This window comes from Squalius cephalus (genome assembly GCF_949319135.1).
Source record: "Squalius cephalus genome assembly, chromosome: 10".
In the NCBI taxonomy this organism is placed as follows: domain Eukaryota; kingdom Metazoa; phylum Chordata; class Actinopteri; order Cypriniformes; family Leuciscidae; genus Squalius; species Squalius cephalus.
Window position 1 is genome coordinate 44,043,348 of NC_137131.1, and position 24,951 is coordinate 44,068,298.

Here is a 24,951-nt window from a genome sequence, read left to right on the forward strand (position 1 = left end):
CCTCCCTCTCTCTCTCTCTCTCCCTCCCTCTCTCTCTCTCTCTCTCTCCTCTCTCTCCCTCCCTCTCTCTCTCCCTCTCTCTCTCTCAATTCAATTCAATTCAATTCAATAAAGCTTTATTGGCATGACAAAAATACATTTGTATTGCCAAAGCATCGAAACAGCATAGAACAGTTCTGCCTGTATCTGCCCGTCTCGACCGTCAGGCTGTGGTTGCTCAGTCTGTACCTCGTCATTCTTCTTCTGAGTGTGCAGTCCTTCACTGCACTCAGGTATTCTGCGGTTGTGTAGTCTCTGTTTAGGGCCAAATAACATTCTAGTTTACTCTGTTTTTGTGTTGTTTCAGTCCAGTAGGTCAGGTAATGCTCTCGCTGAGCTTTTATAATGTGGTTGGGCCGGATTGTGTGGATGAGGGTGCCAGTGTCCTGACCAGCTTAATGAGCGGGCTCTTCTCAGGGTTCATCTCATGGTTCTTAAGGGCTTTATATGACTTGTACAGTATTGCCAAAACATTGGCCATTACATCTCTCTCTCTCTCTCTCTCCCTCTCTCTCTCTCTCTCTCTCTCTCAGATTTACAAATGTTTGCTGAGAGGAAAACGGCATCATGCAGATTCTGACGATGATGATGATGATGATGATAATGATGATGTCATTCTTGTATTCAGCTCTTGCGGATCAAAGTAAGAACTACTGACCAGTTTTGTGTGTGTGTGTGTGTGTGTGTGTGTGTGTGTGTGTGCGTGAGTGAGTGTCACTGTGATTAAGCTGGTGTTGCTGTTTCTCCAGGTCTGGAGTGTTATAATGATTTTCACAACACCTTCACGTGTGTGTGGAACAGCTCAAGCGTGCCACCCGAGACCGGCTGCAGGATTCATGTGGAGGTGATCAAGGGAAGGTAAGGGAAGCTTGAGTTCATAACTATTCAACGTGTCATTAAACGATCAGCCTTTGAAGAATATTTAACAGAAATATTAAAAGTGATTCATGCTCCGCTCTGGTAATTCCACTATAGATGTGTTGATTAGTAGAAACACCAGTCAGAAGTTTCTGATCAGGAAGAGTTTCAGTGTTTTTAACAGAAGTCTCTTCTGCTCATCAAAGCTGCGTTTATTGGACTGACACAACAACAACAAAAACAGTGATATTGTGAAATAGATACAAAAGATTATATTTCGGATCAATGCTGTTCTTTTGAACTTTCTATTCATCAAAGAATCCTGAACTTTTCTGAACTGTTTTCAACACTGATAATAATCATAAATGTTTCTTGATCATCAGATCCTCATATTATTCATGATTTCTGAAGGATCATGTGACACTGAAGACTGGAGTAATGATGCTGAATATCAGCTTTGATCACAGGAATAAATTACACTTTACTGTATATTCACACAGAAAACAGCTGATTTACACTGGAATCATATTTCACAATATTACTGTTTTGTTGTTGTTGTTGTTGTTGTATTTTTAATCAAAGAAATGCAGCCTTGGTGAGCAGAAGAGACTTCTTTTAAAAACATTAAAACATTTTGACAAACATTTTTGACTGGTGTTGTATATTAGAAATAAATGGGCCGTAAATTCTTCTGTGCCTTTGATTTCAGAAGAAACAGAAAAGAGACAAAAGTGACAAAAGAGGCGCGGATGTTCGTTGACCCGACCCGGACACACATCCGCTCTGCCACCGTGGAGTTTGATTTATCGGTGAGTGAGTCGTGTGTGTGTTTATGACGTGTTGTCCATCATCCACTGAGTTGAAAACACGAATGAACATGTGATACGTCATACAGATGTGGATTATTTCTTTCTCTTCTTCTGAAGAGCGCTGTAATAGTACAAGCGGCCAAGTTGCGTGAAGAGGTTCGATGTGAAAAGGACCCTAAACCTTTGGCTAAAGTTGGACAGCATGAGGCGTATTACAGTGGTGAGTCAGATATAATAACTCACACAGACACGCGTCACACGAGCATCAGGAGTTAGAGAGTGGACACTTTATTGTTTATTGGCATCTGTGGTTCCATGAAGAGCTTTTAAAATCACGGGACCGTTCCACTGGGTTCTTTATAAATGCTCTTCACACTAAGCAAAAATAGGTTCTATTAAACCCTCTGGACCGAATTATTTATTTATTTATTTTTTTGTCAATGAAAGGAATGTACTATATTTTAGTTTGATAATGATTTTTTATTTAATATTTTGTATTTTTAAGGATTTGTTTATACTAAATTATATTTACGCTGTATTTATAATCAATTTGTTCACTTTTTGAGCATAGACCGGAAAATGAAATTTCCAGCTTAAACTGGTAAATCTTGAACGCTTTAGAGCGACAGACTGAAGTCTGATCTCTGTTCAAAGACGACACTTGGCAGATTATTGCTGAAGTGGAAAAAGTTAAAAAAGAGAACTTAAAAGTAATAGAATTTTACATATGTATTGTTATGAAAAATGCACAAAAATGCTATTTTCAATTTTTTTATGAAGTATATATTTTCAAAATCAAGTTTTACTCTAAATCTGCAAAAAAATGGTTGTAAGTCAGTTATTTATATCTTCTGCTGTCGTGTGTCAGTAGGAAATATCAGTTCACATTTCCAAACATTCTCTTTGCCATTAATTGTAATAATCCAGTGAGATTTGTGTCTGCACAAGGAGTCTGACAACAGCCGGTGTGATCTGATCTCACCATCATCGAGTCCGTCTGTGATTACATGAAGAAACAGAAGAAACTGAGACAGACTAAATCCAGAAGAACTGCGGGAACGTCTCCGAGACGCTTGAAGAAACCTTCCTGCAAAGATACAGTGAAAAGCACTGGCACTTTTAGTGTTAAAATGCTGTAAAGTGAGAATGCTTTCAAAAATAAAATCACAAATTGAATTTATTTATGATTTAACTTCTATTAACTAATTCAGATCAATATATGGTGTAACGACCCTTTGCGTTTAAAACGGCTTTTGTCCAGGTACACTTGCGCATAGTTTCTCAGGAAGGTTTCTTCAAGCGTCTCGGAGACGTTCCCGCAGTTCTTCTGGATTTAGTCTGTCTCAGTTTCTTCTGTTTCTTCATGTAATCACAGACGGACTCGATGATGGAGAGATCAGATCAGACCGGCTGTTGTCAGACTCCTTGTGCAGACACAAATCTCACTGGATTATTACAATTAATGGCAAAAAGAATGTTTGGAAATGTAAACTGATATTTCCTACTGACACACGACAGCAGAAGATATAAATAACTGACTTACAACCATTTTTTTGGGGGGGGGGGGGGGGGTATTAACATGCCTGAGACTTTTGCACAGTACTGTATTTTTTTTTTTTTTTTTTTGTTCGCACAGCAAGTGCCAAAACCCTTTACTAAGTTTCGTACAATTCCAATGAAGTAAAAATAAATAAATAAATACATTTCGGTCAGAAAATGGCCAGAGAGCAGATATGATCACTGAAAGGTTCTTTAACGAAAAAAAAAGAAGAAAGAATTATACTCCATTTTTTCCCCAGTTTACAATCTTTATTGATCCTAAAGCAACATTACAATCAACCATTCAGATTTGATGTGAAGTTTAGGCTTATAACCCCGGATCAGTGCTCCTACATCAGTGTTAGGGATGAGATACGGTGAGGGTCAGAGGTACAGTAGGACTGGGTTTTTGTACAGGAAAACGAGTCTCTTGCACGATCATTGCCTGACATTGTGTGTGTGTGTGTGTGTGTGTGTGTGTGTGTGTGTGTGTTTCAGTAGTGAAAGTGGCTCCTCCTCAGAAAGTGGAAGTTCGCGGGCTCAACGCTTCTTGGACTGTCAGTTCTGAACACAAGCATAGAAAGTTTGAGGTTGAGGTCCAGTTGAGATCCGCTGCTCAGAGCTGGACGGTGAGCACGCCGCCCTCATCCACCACAACAAAGGGTTTTTGTTGATCGCTTACACACGACTTCTCTAAACTCTACACTCAAAACACACACAACATGCACAAACCTCAACAAAGCTCTTCTTTTATCATCATAACTTTATATACACAAGCCAATGATTCACTCTTACACACGGCACTAATGTTGCGTTTTACAGTGTCTGCACGAACCCTGTGTTTCGCAAAGAGTTTGTTTTACATTCAAACACAGAAGATCTGTAGATGCAGATTCAGACCCCCTCACAGAGACGCTTGGTTCTGTCCGTGTGTGTGTAGGGTGTGAAGGTCAGACCGGCTGAAGGAACTAGTTTGACTCTTTCAGAGGACGAGTTGGTCTTACAGCATCAGTACGTGATCCGGGTGCGAGTCAAGCTTACACTTCCCAACGCGATCTGGAGCGACTGGAGTCAGGAGTACAGCTGGACATCTGAAGTGGGCCAGAACCCCCCACAAGGTGACACACACACACACACACACACACACACACACACACACACCTCCCCGACTGCACTGACACTATGGGCTCTATCCTACACCAGGCGTCGCGCGACGCGAGTGTGTTGTGCTAGTTTCAGCCCGACGCACTTTTCATTTTCACGTCCTGCGCCGCCGCGTGTTTATATAGCAGACGCATCAGCGCTGATCTACTCACCCTGAGCGGTGTGTGTGTTCAGTGTGTGTTCAGTGTGTGTTCAGTGTGTGTTCAGTGTGTGTTCAGGCGCATTGTTGGTGTGTTGCTATTTTGAGGAACGGAAATGTGTCACTGACCAACTGAGGTCTGAAGTCAATGGCACAATATTTATTTTTGTTATTTAAAGGATGCATTAGTAATGTGGCCTATAGGCGGGTCCACAACACACACACACACACACACACTCTGCTTATTACACACACACTCTGCTTATTACACACACACACACACACACACACACACACACTGCTTATTACACACACATACACTGCTTATTACACACACATACACTCTGCTTATTACACACACACTCTGCTTATTACACACACTCTGCTTATTACACACACATTCTGCTTATTACACACACACACTCTGCTTATTACACACACTCTGCTTATTACACACACTCTTCTTATTACACACACTCTGCTTATTACACACACACTCTGCTTATTACACACACACACACACTGCTTATTACACACACATACACTCTGCTTATTACACACACACTCTGATTATTACACACACATACACTGCTTATTACACACACACTCTGCTTATTACACATACACACTGCTTATTACACACACACTCTGCTTATTACACACACACACTCTGCTTATTACACACACACTCTGCTTATTACACACACTCTGCTTATTACACACACTCTGCTTATTACACACACACACTCTGCTTATTACACACACACACTCTGCTTATTACACACACACTCTGCTTATTACACACACTCTGCTTATTACACACACACTGCTTATTACACACACACACTGCTTATTACACACACTCTGCTTATTACACACACACTCTGCTTATTACACACACACTCTGCTTATTACACACACACACACACACTGCTTATTACACACACATACACTCTTCTTATTACACACACACTCTGCTTATTACACACACACACTCTGCTTATTACACACACACACACTGCTTATTACACACACATACACTCTGCTTATTACACACACACTCTGCCTATTACACACACATACACTGCTTATTACACACACACACTGCTTATTACACACACACTGCTTATTACACATACACTCTGCTTATTACACACACACTCTGCTTATTACACACACACACACTCTGCTTATTACACACACTCTGCTTATTACACACACACACACTCTGCTTATTACACACACTCTGCTTATTACACATACACACTCTGCTTATTACACACACACTCTGCTTATTACACACACTCTGCTTATTACACACACACACACTCTGCTTATTACACACACACTGCTTATTACACATACACTCTGCTTATTACACACACACTCTGCTTATTACACACACACACACTCTGCTTATTACACACACTCTGCTTATTACACACACACACACTCTGCTTATTACACACACTCTGCTTATTACACATACACACTCTGCTTATTACACACACACTCTGATTATTACACACACATACACTCTGCTTATTACACACACACTCTGCTTATTACACACACTCTGCTTATTACACACACACTCTGCTTATTACACACACACTCTGCTTATTACACACACTGTGCTTATTACACACACACTCTGCTTATTACACACACCCTCTGCTTATTACACACACACACACACACACACACACACACTGCTTATTACACACACACTGCTTATTACACACACACACACACACACACACACACACACACACACACCCTCAGGTGCGCTGACTCTAACTCTCTGGCGCTGTGTGTCCTCAGACGTCCCCGGGATCCTGACGCTGGATTGGTTAGTCGCAGGATTCACACTGACGGGACTCTCTCTGGTTGTCGTATCGGTCTGTGCTTTTCTCTTCCACTGCAACAAGAGCAAGAGGTGAGAGATAACACACACTCCGTCACCACACTACACACACTCCATCACCACACTACACACACTCCGTCACCTACACTACACACACTCCGTCACCTACACTACACACACTCCGTCACCTACACTACACACACTCCGTCACCTACACTACACACACTCCATCACCTACACTACACACACTCTGTCACCTACACTACACACACTCCGTCATCACACTACACACACTCCGTCACCACACTACACACACTCCGTCACCTACACTACACACACTCCGTCACCTACACTACACACACTCCATCACCTACACTACACACACTCTGTCACCTACACTACACACACTCCGTCATCACACTACACACACTCCGTCACCACACTACACACACTCCGTCACCTACACTACACACACTCCGTCACCTACACTACACACACTCCGTCACCTACACTACACACACTCCGTCACCTACACTACACACACTCCGTCACCTACACTACACACACTCCATCACCTACACTACACACACTCCGTCACCTACACTACACACACTCCGTCACCTACACTACACACACTCTGTCACCTACACTACACACACTCCGTCATCACACTACACACACTCCGTCACCACACTACACACACTCCGTCACCTACACTACACACACTCCGTCACCTACACTACACACACTCCATCACCTACACTACACACACTCTGTCACCTACACTACACACACTCCGTCATCACACTACACACACTCCGTCACCACACTACACACACTCCGTCACCTACACTACACACACTCCGTCACCTACACTACACACACTCCGTCACCTACACTACACACACTCCGTCACCTACACTACACACACTCCTTCACCTACACTACACACACTCCGTCACCTACACTACACACACTCCGTCACCTACACTACACACACTCCGTCACCACACTACACACACTCCGTCACCACACTACACACACTCCGTCACCTACACTACACACACTCCGTCACCTACACTACACACACTCCGTCACCTACACTACGTCACCTACACTACACACACTCCGTCACCACACTACACACACTCCATCACCTACACTACACACACTCCGTCACCTACACTACACACACTCCGTCACCTACACTACACACACTCCATCACCTACACTACACACACTCTGTCACCTACACTACACACACTCCGTCACCACACTACACACACTCCGTCACCTACACTACACACACTCCGTCACCTACACTACACACACTCCGTCACCTACACTACACACACTCCGTCACCTACACTACACACACTCCATCACCTACACTACACACACTCCGTCACCTACACTACGTCACCTACACTACACACACTCCGTCACCTACACTACACACACTCCATCACCTACACTACACACACTCCGTCACCTACACTACACACACTCCATCACCTACACTACGTCACCTACACTACACACACTCCGTCACCTACACTACACACACTCCGTCACCACACTACACACACTCCGTCACCACACTACACACACTCCGTCACCTACACTACACACACTCCGTCACCACACTACACACACTCCGTCACCTACACTACACACACTCCGTCACCTACACTACACACACTCCGTCACCTACACTACACACACTCCATCACCTACACTACGTCACCTACACTACACACACTCCGTCACCTACACTACACACACTCCGTCACCACACTACACACACTCCGTCACCACACTACACACACTCCGTCACCTACACTACACACACTCCGTCACCACACTACACACACTCCGTCACCACACTACACACACTCCGTCACCACACTACACACACTCCGTCACCACACTACACACACTCCGTCACCTACACTACACACACTCCGTCACCACACTACACACACTCCGTCACCTACACTACACACACTCCGTCACCACACTACACACACTCCGTCACCTACACTACACACACTCCATCACCTACACTACACACACTCCGTCACCTACACTACACACACTCCGTCACCTACACTACACACACTCCGTCACCTACACTACACACACTCCGTCACCTACACTACACACACTCCATCACCTACACTACACACACTCCGTCACCTACACTACACACACTCCGTCACCTACACTACACACACTCCGTCACCACACTACACACACTCCGTCACCTACACTACACACACTCCATCACCTACACTACACACACTCCATCACCTACACTACACACACTCCTACACTACACACACTCCGTCACCTACACTACACACACTCCGTCACCACACTACACACACTCCGTCACCTACACTACACACACTCCGTCACCACACTACACACACTCCGTCACCTACACTACACACACTCCATCACCTACACTACACACACTCCGTCACCTACACTACACACACTCCGTCACCACACTACACACACTCCGTCACCACACTACACACACTCCGTCACCTACACTACACACACTCCGTCACCTACACTACACACACTCCGTCACCACACTACACACACTCCGTCACCACACTACACACACTCCGTCACCTACACTACACACACTCCGTCACTACACTACACACACTCCGTCACCTACACTACACACACTCCGTCACCACACTACACACACTTTATTATACTGTAACTATACTATATATAGTTTACTATAACTATAATGATGATTACTATAACTATAATGATGATTACTATAACTATAATGATTACTATAACTATAATGATGATTACTATAACTATAATGATTACTATAACTATAATGATTACTATAACTATAATGATGATTACTATAACTATAATGATGTTTACTATAACTATAATGATGATTACTATAATGATGATTACTATAACTATAATGATTACTATAACTATAACTATAATGATGATTACTATAACTATAATGATTACTATAACTATAATGATTACTATAACTATAACTATAATGATGTTTACTATAACTATAATGATGATTACTATAATGATGATTACTATAACTATAATGATTACTATAACTATAACTATAATGATGATTACTATAACTATAATGATGATTACTATAACTATAATGATTACTATAACTATAACTATAATGATGTTTACTATAACTATAATGATGATTACTATAATGATGATTACTATAACTATAATGATTACTATAACTATAACTATAATGATGATTACTATAACTATAATGATGATTACTATAACTATAATGATTACTATAACTATAATGATGATTACTATAACTATAATGATTACTATAACTATAACTATAATGATGATTACTATAACTATAATGATGATTACTATAATGATGATTACTATAACTATAATGATTACTATAACTATAACTATAATGATGATTACTATAACTATAATGATTACTATAACTATAACTATAATGATGATTACTATAACTATAATGATGATTACTATAACTATAATGATGATTACTATAACTATAATGATTACTATAACTATAATGATTACTATAACTATAATGATGATTACTATAACTATAATGATGATAATGATGATTACTATAACTATAATGATGATTACTATAACTATAATGATTACTATAACTATAACTATAATGATGATTACTATAACTATAATGATGATTACTATAACTATAATGATGATTACTATAACTATAATGATTACTATAACTATAATGATGATTACTATAACTATAATGATTACTATAACTATAACTATAATGATGTTTACTATAACTATAATGATGATTACTATAATGATGATTACTATAACTATAATGATTACTATAACTATAACTATAATGATGATTACTATAACTATAATGATGATTACTATAACTATAATGATGATTACTATAACTATAATGATTACTATAACTATAACTATAATGATGATTACTATAACTATGATTACTATAACTATAACTATAATGATGATTACTATAACTATAATGATGATTACTATAACTATAATGATTACTATAACTATAATGATTACTATAACTATAATGATGATTACTATAACTATAATGATGATTACTATAACTATAATGATGATTACTATAACTATAATGATGATTACTATAACTATAATGATTACTATAACTATAACTATAATGATGATTACTATAACTATAATGATGATTACTATAACTATAATGATTACTATAACTATAACTATAATGATGATTACTATAACTATAATGATGATTACTATAACTATAATGATTACTATAACTATAACTATAATGATGATTACTATAACTATAATGATGATTACTATAACTATAATGATTACTATAACTATAACTATAATGATGATTACTATAACTATAATGATTACTATAACTATAATGATAATTACATCCAAAATAAAAGTTTGTGTTTACATAATATGTGTGTGTGTGTGTGTGTACTGTGTATATTTATTTTGTATATATAATTACACACACATGCATGTATATATTTAAGAAATATGTGTTATTTATATATTAAATATCTTGTAAGTATGTATAAATATACAGTATGTACAGTATAATTATAACAATAAATATAATGTTATGGACAACTATAACAATAACTAACTATAACTATGCAAATGATAACTATATCAATAACTGTAATGATAACCATAACTATAATGTTGACTATGAAAATAATCATAAGAATAACTATAATGACAACATTAACTGTAATAACGATAACAATAAATATAATGATAACTATAACGATTACTGTAATAATAACTATGATAAAAAATAATAATGATAATAACAATAACTATACTGATAACGATAACTATGAAAATGATAACTATATCAGTAATTGTAATGATAACCATAACTATAACTATAATGATAACAATAACTAAAATAATGATAACAATCAATATAAAGATAACGATAACTATGATAATGATAACGAAGAATATAATGATAACTAGATAAAACTAGATAAAGATAAAAATAATAACTATAACTATAACTGTAATAATAACTATGATTTTATTCATTGAGAACAAAGACATAAAGCTCGCTCAGGAGGAACTCCTTAATCTGCAGCTGATGTGAATACGAGCACAGAATGAGTCTTTGATCTGTGAGAGAGAGACAGACACCAAACCTCTTGTTCATGAGTGACCTTTCACCTTTCAGCCTCCAGAAGAAGTGTTCCCTGGATATTCCGGATCCCTCCAAATTCTTCGGAGATCTGAACTCTCGACACGGAGGGAATTTCACGGTGAGTCCCGTGCGATCAGATGATCAGTTCTGTTCATGCGTGTTCATCATCACACACTGTCGGTTCGTCTGGTTTCTCACGAGGCTTTTCTCCATCCTGTCACTGGTGGAGTTCTGCTCTCGCCTCAGTCTTTCGGCTTGCTTAGTTGGGGACATTTAATATGCAACATTAATATTGATATGCCTGCAATGACTCCATTATATGAGAACTGAACTGAGCTGGACGACGACATCTATGACATATATATATATAAATGAACTAAATTAATAACTTTTTTATATCAAAATGAAACATCGATGAACTTACTTAAGCTGGAGTGTGATGCTATTTTCTTCCAGATCTGCTTTACTGCAGAAACAAACTTTAGGGGCTTTCGCACCGGGTAGTTCTAGGAACTAACAGTCCTGTCTAATACGTTATTTATAGAGCTGCTATACACAGAAAGACAGTAATGGAGAGTAATAAGCGTATCCAGTGTTGCTGAGCAGAAACACATAATCATGTTTCTCTCGGTCCCTCAAAGCTGTGTTGGGTTTTCTCCTCAGCGTAAAGATTAAGAGGCTCATCCATGTTCGTAGAGTTAGTTTGTGGAGTACATATATAGGCTATAATCTGTGTGTATACACAGCCTTCCTTTAATAATGGCTGGTGTTGGTGTTTCGCGTGCGTTCGGCCAATCGGCGAACACTAACGTCACTGTGGTTCCTGTAGCGCTGGTTTAGACCATAGACTGTAAAAAAATATGGACGTAGTGTCCGTGACGTCACCCGTAGGTTTCTGAAGACCGTTTTTGAAGCCTAAAGTGGGCGTGGCCGACCGTCGCCATCTTGGTAGCGCGTCACTCCCGAATTTATTTATTTTTACAGTCAGACAATCAGCTGAGGTAACGTGACGGCTAACAGCACACGGCTAATGATGACTAATGACCACAGCCGCGGGAATCCACCTGTCACTCAAAAGCGGACACCCTTAATTATGCAGAAATTTAAGGCTTAATATAATTTAAACGGATGAGTTATAAAAATATTCACCCCCTCACAGCCGTCAAGAAGGGCAAAATTAGCTATATAGACCAAAACCACTTTTTGCTCCAGACTGTAAACATGTTTTTTTCTGCTGTAAAGTTGGGCATTTTAACATGGGGGTTTATGGGATTGACTCTCTTCTGCAGCCGGCCTCTAGTGGCCAGTCGATGAACTGCAGTTTAAGTCTCTTCAGTGTTGGTTTCAAGAGAGAGACAGGGAGGTTGCCGCTTGGTTTAGACCGACTCTGAAGTAGGAGTAAATTAGTTCTTCCAAAAGGAGTTCCTTCCTAAAACTAAAATAGTTTCCAGTTCCTGTGCGAACACACCACAATCCGTGTGCTTCCGCCACTAGTTCTGGGAACTATGAGAAGGTTCCTCCGGCGCGAAAGCCCCTTGTGTTGCATTATTGTCCTGTTATCAAGCTGCTTTAAAACAATCTGCATTGTAAAAAGTGCTACATAAATAAAGCTTGACTTCTGACGGCACGTTCTCTCCAACAGTCTTGGCTGGGGCCGCTTTTATCGGACGAGAGCTTCATCAAGGTGGGCACGGAGTGTGTGAGTCCCGTCGAGGTCATGAAGCAGCCGGACGCCGGTGACTCCCGGAGCTCGCACAGACACAGCGACGGCCTGCAGGACCGATGGGAAGGAACCAGCAAATCCTCCAACTTCTCCAACTCCACCTACTTTCTGTCCCAGAGTTCGAAGGGGCCGATCGACACCCTGGAGCCCTGCTCGATGGACTCCTCCTACGGGCCAGCAGGGGGCGTCAGCGGGCCGGACCCGGTTCACGCTCGCGACACTCGCGACTCTGAAGAGAAGGAGCTTGAGCTCTCTGTGAAGACCCTGGAGAAGCTCCGGCAGGACACGCAGAGCCCGGATTCGGGTTTCGCGGGCGGGGGCGAGGACAGCATGGAGGAGTCGGACCTCCCCAGTCCTCTGGCTTTAAACATGACCCGTCTCCTGCCTCGGGACCTGCCGGCGCCCCATCCCCTCATGCACCCGCTCCTCGGCTTCGAGCACACGGCGGGTTTGAGCTGCGTGTTTCCAGGACTGTTGGACCTAGACCTTCAGAGCCCGTGTGGGATGATCGAGCCCTCTAGTGGCGGTTACATGCCAGTGAAAAATGTGCAGAATTAACGTTGTTGTTTACAGACTGAAGAGATCGTGAATGTTCAGGACTCACTGCGCTTGAGTTCCGGGTTAGCGTACGAACAGAAACGCTCAGGGCTTTACTTTAAAGGTGATATGTTATTGCCCTTTTCACAAGATGTAATATAAATCAGTGGATGTCTGACTGATGCAACTACCAACCATATAATTTATTGTGGAACTGTGGGAAACCACTAGCTACAGCGACTGGAGAGCGAAAGAGTTAAAACGGTGCATATGTCAGTGCAACATACGATTACATTTTTTGTGTTCTTCCATCATCTACTCGCCTTCATAACTGAACACAGAAGATGTGTCTAGCTGCTCTTGTCCATTCAATGAACACAGCTGTAAAGATTTTTCATTGGCTTTGAAAGACTAGGATTAGATGGAGCTCTGCTATGATTCTTGTACGGTGTTTATTTTGCACTTTCATTGCGTGTAAAAGAGCAGCGTGAACATTCTGCTAAACATCTTATTTTGTCTTCCAAATGAAGAAAGTATAAGTCATACAGGCTTGTAATGACATGACGGTGAATAAATGGCGAGAGAAGTTTAACTCTTTCCCCGCCAGGGTTAAGAATATTGAAAACTTCCATCAATGGCGGGGAAAGAGTTAATTTTTTCCTGTTTCTTACTCATCGTAAAGTCTTGATGTTTACCATGGTTTTCTGCCTGACTAATGAGTTACAGAAGGAGACTGACATGATTGGATCTGCTTCGGTCTGCTCTCGTATCTACATGTGGAGTCACACCTGGTTTCAATCCGTTTCTCACACTGACTGTGTGAACGCAAAACCATGTGAAGCAAAAAGGACAGTTTCCAGTTTCTTTCCACTAAGATTCAACCGTGCAGTTTACAACGTGCAAACCTTTTAAAAAATAGCTTTTCAGAAAACTATTATAGTTTCGGATGAGAGGATTTATCATATTTTACACCCTGTATGTTATTGTGATATATTATTTTAATTTATAGGATGTTCACCAACAGTGACATTCATGCTAAAGTTAAACGAAAACACACAACTAGAAGAAAAACTCTCTTTTGAGTGGCTTGACACAGTCATTTATCAGTGTTATTGTCCTTTTGATAATTATGTTTTCAAATGCAATTTCATATTTACATGCATATTTTGAAAATGCCGCCTGCTATTTGGAGGAATGTAAGAGAAGTCGAATGACTTCAGTTTGCTGCTAATTAATATATTAAAACATGTATGCTCTGATTGGATGTGTGGATGTCTGGGTTTCTCTGATTGGATGTGAAAAGCTTTCTTATCTAATTACCAACTGAAATTACTTTTTACAGAGGTGATGTGAGAAGTTGGTGACTTTACATATATTTATGATATCAGAATTTTCAGAAGTAAATACTTTTTCATGACACTGTATTGCTAATTATCAATGGGACTAGTTTACGATGAAAATGCTATGGAAGAATATATATATATATATATATATATATATATATATATATATATATATATTAGGGCTGTGAAAAGATTAATCGTGATTAATCGCATCCAAAATAAAGGTTTGTGTTTACATAATATATGTGTGTGTACTTGGTATAATTATTTTGTATATATAAATACACACACATGCATGTATATATTTAAGAAATATTTGCATACATATACTGTATATATTTATATATAATTTATATTATATATAAATATAATTTTTTATATATATAAATAACACAGTTTTTCTTAAATATATACATGCATGTGTGTGTATTTATATATACAAATTTAATTATACACAGTACACACACATATATTATGTAAACACAAACTTTTATTTTGGATGCGATTAATCGCGATTAATCTTTTCACAGCCCTAATATATATATATATATATATATATATATATATATATATATATATATATATATATATAAACAGTAGATGCTTAAGCTTAAGTACTCAAATAATCACATCAAACACAGAAAACATTTTTTTAAAGTCTTTTTCTTTCATCATGATATACTGTGATATTAATGGCTACATATTTTAAATGGGACAAAATGTAGAGGTTGCAACATTTGAACACATAATTTGTCCCTGAATCTACTTCTGTCCAAAAAATGCACTAATAAAACTGGGAAAGCCCGCATGTTGATCATATCCCAGAGGAGCATCATAATCTGCACACAGCCCAGCCAGCAATGACACGTGGGGCCCAGATGGGTTAACTACGGTTTCCATGGGTACTGTGTGGGCATGGGCTTTGGCTGGGTGAAATCAGCGGGTCCCATGTAGGTTTTGTTGTACGAGTCCCACATAGGAAGCCCATATGAGCTGATTACATGGGCCCCATAAGGGACAGGCATGGGCCAAGTGGGCATGGGTTTGATCTGGGAACACATATATGGGTCTTGCATAACATATTTATGGGCCAAGTGGGCATGGGTTTGATCTGGGAACACATATATGGGTCTTGCATGACATATTTATGGGCCAAGTGGGAATGGGTTTGATCTGGGAACACATATATGGGTCTTGCATGACATATTTATGGGCCAAGTGGGCATGGGTTTGAACTGGGAATGCACATATGGGTCCTGCATAGAATTTTTATGGGCCAAGTGGGCATGGGTTTGAACTGGGAACACATATATGGGTCTTGCATGACATATTTATGGGCCAAGTGGGCATGGGTTTGAACTGGGAACACATATATGGGTCTTGAATGGCATATGTATGGGACAAGTGGGCATGGGTTTGAACTGGGAATACACATATGGGTCTTGAATGGCATATGTATGGGCCAAGTGGGCATGGGTTTGATCTGGGAACACATATATGGGTCTTGAATGGCATATGTATGGGCCAAGTGGGCATGGGTTTGAACTGGGAATGCACATATGGGTCTTGCATGTAATATTTATGGGCCAAGTGGTCATGGGTTTGATCTGGGAACACATATATGGGTCTTGAATGGCATATTTATGGGCCAAGTGGGCATGGGTTTGAACTGGGAATGCACATATGGGTCCTGCATAGAATTTTTATGAGCCAAGTGGGCATGGGTTTGAACTGGGAACACATATATGGGTCTTGAATGGCATATTTATGGGCCAAGTGGGCATGGGTTTGAACTGGGAATGCACATATGGGTCCTGCATAGAATTTTTATGGGCCAAGTGGGCATGGGTTTGAACTGGGAACACATATATGGTCTTGAATGGCATATTTATGGGCCAAGTGGGCATGGGTTTGATCTGGGAACACATATATGGGTCTTGAATGGCATATTTATGGGCCAAGTGGGCATGGGTTTGAACTGGGAATGCACATATTGGTCCTGCATAGAATTTTTATGGGCCAAGTGGGCATGGGTTTGAACTGGGAACACATATATGGGTCTTGAATGGCATATTTATGGGCCAAGTGGGCATGGGTTTGAACTGGGAATGCACATATGGGTCCTGCATAGAATTTTTATGGGCCAAGTGGGCATGGGTTTGAACTGGGAACACATATATGGGTCTTGCATGACATATTTATGGGCCAAGTGGACATGGGTTTGAACTGGGAACACATATATGGGTCTTGCATGACATGTTTATGGGCCAAGTGGGCATGGGTTTGATCTGGGAACACATATATGGGTCTTGCATGACATATTTATGGGCCAAGTGGGCATGGGTTTGAACTGGGAACGCATATATGGGTCTTGCATGACATGTTTATGGGCCAAGTGGGCATGGGTTTGATCTGGGAACACATATATGGGTCTTGAATGGCATATTTATGGGCCAAGTGGGCATGGGTTTGAACTGGGAATGCACATATGGGTCCTGCATAGAATTTTTATGAGCCAAGTGGGCATGGGTTTGAACTGGGAACACATATATGGGTCTTGAATGGAATATTTATGGGCCAAGTGGACATGGGTTTGGTCTGGGAACACATATATGGGTCTTGCAGGACATATTTATGGGCCAAGTGGGCATGGGTTTGAACTGGGAACACATATATGGGTCTTGAATGGCATATTTATGGGCCAAGTGGGCATGGGTTTGAACTGGGAATGCACATATGGGTCCTGCATAGAATTTTTATGGGCCAAGTGGGCATGGGTTTGAACTGGGAACACATATATGGGTCTTGAATGGCATATTTATGGGCCAAGTGGACATGGGTTTGGTCTGGGAACACATATATGGGTCTTGCATGACATATTTATGGGCCAAGTGGGCATGGTTTTGATCTGGGAACACATATATGGGTATTGCATGACATATTTATGGGCCAAGTGGGCATGGGTTTGATCTGGTCACACATATATGGGTCTTGAATGGCATATTTATGGGCCAAGTGGACATGGGTTTGAACTGGGAATGCACATATGGGTCCTGCATAGAATTTTTATGGGCCAAGTGGGCATGGGTTTGAACTGGGAACACATATATGGGTCTTACATGACATATTTATGGGCCAAGTGGACATGGGTTTGAACTGGGAATGCACATATGGGCCCTGCATAGAATTTTTATGGGCCAAGTGGGCATGGGTTTGATCTGGGAACACATATATGGGTCTTGAATGGCATATTTATGGGCCAAGTGGACATGGGTTTGAACTGGGAATGCACATATGGGTCCTGCATAGAATTCTTATGGGCCAAGTGGGCATGGGTTTGAACTAGGAACACATATATGGGTCTTGCATGACATATTTATGGGCCAAGTGGGCATGGGTTTGATCTGGGAACACATATATGGGTCTTGCATGACATATTTATGGGCCAAGTGGGCATGGGTTTGAACTGGGAACACATATATGGGTCTTGAATGGCATATTTATGGGCCAAGTGGGCATGGGTTTGATCTGGGAACACATATATGGGTCTTGCATGACATATTTATGGGCCAAGTGGGCATGGGTTTGAACTGGGAACACATATATGGGTCTTGAATGGCATATTTATGGGCCAAGTGGGCATGGGTTTGAACTGGAAAAACATATACAGTGGTGGTCAAAATTGATGGCACCCCTGATAAATATAAAAAAAATGGCTGTAAAAAATAAATCTCCATTGTTTATCCTTTTGATCTTTCATTCAAAAATATTTCACAAAAATCTAACCTTTCATTGAAGTAAAATAATTGAAAGTGGGCAGGAAATCACATTATAAAATAAATGTTTTTTTCCAAAACACGCTGGCCATGTTGGCACCCTGTTATTAAATACTTTTTGCAACCTCCTTTTGCCAAGATAACAGATCTGAGTTTTCTCCTATAATGCCTAATGAGTTTGGAGAACACCTGACCTGAGATCAGAGACCATTCCTTTATACAGGATCTCTCCAGATCCTTCAGATTCACAAGTTCATGTTGGTGCTTCTCCTCTTCAGTTCAGCACACTTATTTTCTATAGTGTTCAGTTTAGGGGACTGGGACGGTCATGGCAGAAGCTTCATTTTGTGCTCAGTTACCCATGTTTGTGTTGATTTTGATGTTTGTTTTGGATCGTTGTCCTGAAGGAAGATCCAACCACGGCCCATTATAAGATTTCTAGCAGAGGCAGTCAGGTTTTGATTTTTTATCTGTTTGTATTTGCTAGAATCCATAATACTATGTATCTGAACAAGATGTCCAGGACCTCCAGCAAATAAATAGGCCCACAACATATAAGATTCAGCAGTATAATTAACCGTAAGCATGGGGTACTTTTTATCCCTGTTTGCACCAAACACATCTGGTGGGTTTGCTGCCAAAAAGCCCTTTTTTGTTTCATCTAACCATAGAATTCGGTCCTTTTTGAAGATCCAGTCGTGTCTGACATTTTTATAACATATTATAACTTCTTAATTATTGCCCTGATGGTCAAAATGGGGATTTTCAATTCTTTAGATATTTTCTCACAGTCACTTTCTATTTTGTGAAGCTCAACAATTTTTTGCTGCACATCAGAACTATATTCTTTGGTTTTACTCATTGTGATGGATGATTAAGGGAATTTGGCCTTTGTGTTTCCTCATATTTAAACTCCTGTGAAACAAGAAGTCATAGCTGGACAAGGGTGATTGGTTCAGGTCCAGCAATATTATGTAAAGCTCATCTACAAACAAGCATCAAAAATAAAATAAAATAAAATAAAATAAAATAAAATAAAATAAAATAAAATAAAATAAAATAAAATAAAATAAGCTTAACTTAGGATATCAAGGGGAGCCTTATCATTCAAGCTTCTCTTGGCAAAGCAAAATCTGCTCGTCACAACATGGCAGACAGAGCATCATTCTGCTTGCTTCGATGCTGGACAGGACAAGAGGAAAAAAGAAAAAAAGGACTTGCAGGAAGCCTCATCATCAATCTGTCTGCCACTTCTGTGTTGTTAAATGTCCTTGGACCAAGGAGTAGCATGTGTTTCTATCAAGGTGTAGCTCATACACCAATGACTGATGTGTTGGCTGTAAAAGGTACAGTAGATCTGTTTGGTTAGGCTATCTGAAGATCTTCAGGATGCATTGACATATACATGGTTTATTGTTTAAGACGGTAAAGGGAGGGGCTGAGGTAGTTAAAGAAGTAGGCCTGTAAGGACAGAGGCCCTTTCAATTTAAGTAGGCTAAAAGAATAAAGCTACAGAAAGCCTTCCGACAGTGCATGGAGCATTCACATAAACACTTTCATTGGTGCAGTGACCCAGATTGGGACAGATTTATGGGGATAAGTGTAAAGGAGACAGCATTGCTACTGCTAGCGTTTGAATATTTACAATATTTATATTGAATATTTTTCTAACTTGTAAGTTGCTTATAACATATAGTTGCCTGTAGAATGTTGGGTAAATCCCTCCCTGATGCCTAATAGGACCCATTTTGCTACCCGATTGGCTTATTTTGGTCAGTTTGCACATCCATACCACGCCGGATATAAGATTCAAGACCCGTTTGGGGAGTGGTTTCTGGTATCAGAGGTGGAAGTCATTAATTACAAATACTCAGATTACTGTAATTAAGTAGTTTTTTGGGGTACTTATACTTTTATGAGTAGATTTTCAAGCCTGTACTTTTACTTGTAATTAAGTAGGCTATTCATTAATCCATGTAATGTACTAAGTTACTTTTAAAATCATAGTTGAGTACTGAGTACAATTTTAATTCATATCCAAACCTTTTATCTGCATTTTTGTAGCCAGTAAGGTGATTTGATAGCAAACAAGCCGATGAAAACCGGGTCATGAGGACAGAAAACAAAACAAAACAAAAAAAAGGATGTTAATGATTGATCTTTCATTGATTCTGAATGAAGAATTTAACCAGTTAAAAATGTATTCATGGATATTTAATCAATAGTCGTGGCTCCTCATGTAATTTAGTTTTTGTCTGCCGGAGACATTTGCTGAATAAGGAAATAAAAACTTAAATGAGAAAAAAATGAGGGAAAAACACTTGTTTTGCATATCAGTTATTAATAATTAATAGATTGTTGGCATGTTAAGGAAGGAAAACACACAATTTCCAGCCCTAGTCTGGAGAAATGACGGTGACATCAGTGGTTAAAAGTAACTAATAGACTCTGAATATATATATATATATATATATATATATATATATATATATATTTTTAGTTTTAAAAAAAATATTATTATTATTTTTTTTTTTTTACAAACTGTACTTTTACTTGAGTATTTCTCTAACACCGGTACTTTTAATCGTAATTGAGTAATATTTTAGCAATGCACTTAATTGTACTTGACTACAGATTTTCAGTAGCCTACTCTTTCCACTGCCTGTTGCACAACAACACCTAATTAGGCTCATTCATAATGAAGCCAGCGAAGCAGTTAAGTCGTTTGTTAATTCTCTCACATAGCCTATCCTTTAATTTACGTAATTTATAAAAAAAATTATTTTACTGTATTTAATTGTTATTTGATCAGGCAGTTCGGACATCTCTGGGGCCTGTATGCAAAGGCCGTTTGTTTCGCGCTCAAAACGTTAGCAGTCCATTCGGAATCGGAAAGCAAGCTGGCTGTGACTTGGAGGTGAAGTGCATTCTTCCGACCAACGCCGAATTTCCATAAAATTAAGGTAAGTTTAAATATTATGTTGCCATAAAAATAACACTGCAGATTGTACAGTAACTTAGTCTGTATTTTTTGGTTTGTGCTGTTTAATCTGATGTAGAATCTAACCAAAAGGAAAAACAGCGGGTTTGGTTTAGGTTTGGACAATAATTCAGTATCAATATATCACAATATACTTTTATTCAATAACGGTGATATGATATAAAATATTCATCATTATTTCACTTCAAATTCATCTGAGTCAATATCAGATTCAGAGTTTGGTTCCCTCCCGAACCCTTCCTCATGCTTTACACATAAAAACATATTGCACATATTGCATAAGTTAACACATAACGTTACTTCAACATATTGCACTGTCCCACCTTTTGCTCTAAGAATAAATTGGAACAAATCAAATCAAACTAAATGTGTAAGCAAACAGTCTCAAATGTTTTGGGCGTGTATAGCCTAATGCAGGATTCACCAATCTCGGTCCTGGAGAGCCGCTGTCCTGCAGAGTTTAGCTCCAACCCCAATTAAACACACCTGAACCAGCTAATCAAGGTTTCACTAGGCATACTAGAAACTTTCAAACAGTTGTGTTGGAGCTGGTTGGAGCTAAACTCTGCAGGGACAGCGGCTCCCCAGGACAGAGATTGGTGAACCCTGGCCTAATGTTTGTTACGTTTAGAGCCGTGCACGGGCCTCAAATCTAGGCCCGAGCCCGGTCCGTGTCCGACAGCTCATAAGAATTATCAGCCCGAGTACGACCCGAGGCCGTTTTTTTTTTTTTTTTCACAACGGCAGCCTGCCCTATTTGCAGCCATTAAAATATGTCTGTTTTGTTAGTTATGTTTCTTTTCTTTTCATTTCTTTATTAAGTTAATTTAGACAAATGTTTGGAGCATTTAAAAAAAAAAAAAGATGTCCAAGCAAGCCGAGCCAACAGCGAGTAAAACATGTTTGATCAATTTAGCCTCTCAAATGAGCTCTAATACTTTACTTGGCTACAATAAAATCCATATATATAAAACACTTCAAGCATAGCACACAGACAGTTAGTTTAATGTTTATTTATTAAACCACAGAGTAGGCTACTTTTTTTTTTTTAAATACTGAGGCAAGCTCGGGCTGCCCGCAACAGCGCTCGCAAACTAAATGAGCAATAGCCAATCTAAACAAATTAAATAAAATAAATCAAAAACAAACTTGCAGCTTATCTTACCTCAAAACTGCACCACAGAACATGGCCATACTTTTTTTCCAGTAGTTTCCAACAGTTAAACGAAAATAAAGTCCAATCAAACGAAAAGTTAACAGTCTCTACAGAGCATTGTGGAGAAAAAGAATAGCATCCACAGTGGAAGATTTTAACCCAGTCCTCTTCTATCACTCACGATTTTTCTCTTAATATTCTGCATTATTTGCACATGAGGTGAATCGTTGGTCGTGCTGACGGGAAACCTTCTGTGTGCGTGCGTGAGACTGTCATGTCAATCATATGTCAGTGTAATTATAAGATTATGAAAGTTATGAGGTTATTTAATGTCTTTCTATGTTTGTTTTTCTATCGCCGACGTCAACTTATCATATTTTTTTATGAATTAATGTCTAAAAATATAAAAAGAAGGATAACCCAAAAAAGGCCCGGCCCTCATGTGAACTATGACGTGAAAATTGGCCCGAAGCCCGGCCCTAGGGACGTAAAAAAGGGCTGAAATGCAGGGCTTTAGTTTGTTATACAGTAACTCCTCATTAACAGTGTCCCTTTCTGCATTTTCTGGAGGCAAAATCATAATGTCGTCATGATATTTGCTTCCCAACATCACGGTTGATGCTCATCATGATGCCAAACCACTCAGATGTTCCTGGGAGTCATAAGGCTGATATTAATTCAGCTCCATCAAATTAGCTGTGCTTGTTTTACTTTCATATACTTAAAATGTAGGTAATTATATTATTATTATTATACAATTATCATTTATTTAGCTCCTTTGTCAGAATATTTTACGAGTTTTAATAATTCTTATATTTTTATAAGATATCTGCAGCTATATTTGCTCTTTGGGTTATGCAAGCAAACAAAATTCAACCTATCCTTCATTTTGTATAAGTGCAGTTGTAACTGCAACACTACAACTAACGATAGAAGCCAGCAAGATGCACAGGGAGACCGGGGCTCATCCCCCTTTTATGTAGGTAAAACATGGCCGATTCATACAAAAAGTAAATAAAAATGTAAATCTAAAACATAAATCCATAAACAAATAAACCTATCCATTTTTTAAGGACAGGCTAATGTGTTTTTATAAAAAAATAAATAATAAATTAAAATCAAGTGAACATGTTTTCCTGTAAACCAAGGGCAGGCACATAGCAGCAGTTAAACAGTGAACACAAATATTAAGTGAATTTTGTGAAGTACATTCAGTGGACAACTGCACAGTCTGTTGCAAAAGAACTTTACAATTCTCACCAGTCTGAAATTATTCGCTGTATACAGGCTAAAAAGCTCCCAAACTTTAGCTGCTGTATAGGACACCACGTGTGTCCTATACAGCATTACTGTACGCTACCGCTCGGCAGAGATGCTATTGTGCATGTGCAACTCACGGCAGAGATTGTAGTGAGATGCCTCATTCCGTTGGAAAAACATGTCTGGCGACAATTGTCCACAATGGAATTCATTGTCGACTATTTCTATTATCGATTTTTGTCGAAAACATCGACGAATCGTTGCAGCCATAAACTACGCATATTGCTGAGTGACACGTGAGCCTTGCTTATCGTGGACGCTTGCACACACTAATGTCCCTTTGTGCTCTGCACGCATACACAACACATGCACACAGACACACGCACACACACTTAGTGTCATGTAAGCTGGTTATTTGATGTTAAATGGTTACTCATCTTTTTATTGAAAGCTCCTGTTGAACACTGATTTGCTAATTTTTTGTCTAATTTCATTAAGGTCTTG

At 39.3% G+C, this 24,951-nt stretch overlaps 2 protein-coding genes across 6 annotated transcripts in view; one reads left to right on the forward strand and one right to left on the reverse strand.

Moving 5' to 3' along the window:
* Positions 1–15,176, forward strand: part of LOC307165404 (interleukin-2 receptor subunit beta) — a 25,514-nt gene extending 10,338 nt beyond the window's left edge. For 2 of the 5 annotated variants that reach the window (XR_013822467.1, XR_013822468.1), the window contains 10 exons: positions 573–682; positions 789–897; positions 1,607–1,706; positions 1,824–1,926; positions 3,744–3,874; positions 4,186–4,363; positions 6,373–6,487; positions 11,685–11,769; positions 13,294–14,166; positions 14,559–15,176. Coding sequence is in view for 2 of the 5 variants with exons in the window: in XM_079883002.1 (XP_079739128.1) it covers positions 607–682; positions 789–897; positions 1,607–1,706; positions 1,824–1,926; positions 3,744–3,874; positions 4,186–4,363; positions 6,373–6,487; positions 11,685–11,769; positions 13,294–13,932 (1,536 nt within the window). In the remaining 3 variants the exon portion in view is untranslated. Of the gene's footprint in view, positions 1–572; positions 683–788; positions 898–1,606; positions 1,707–1,823; positions 1,927–3,743; positions 3,875–4,185; positions 4,364–6,372; positions 6,488–11,684; positions 11,770–13,293 lie in introns of all 5 variants that reach the window. The other 3 variants (XR_013822469.1, XM_079883002.1, XM_079883001.1) reach the window with 3 other exon arrangements.
* The window catches only part of atf4a (activating transcription factor 4a), a 265,767-nt gene that overhangs the window by 45,079 nt on the left and 195,737 nt on the right, over positions 1–24,951 (reverse strand). The window lies entirely within an intron of this gene.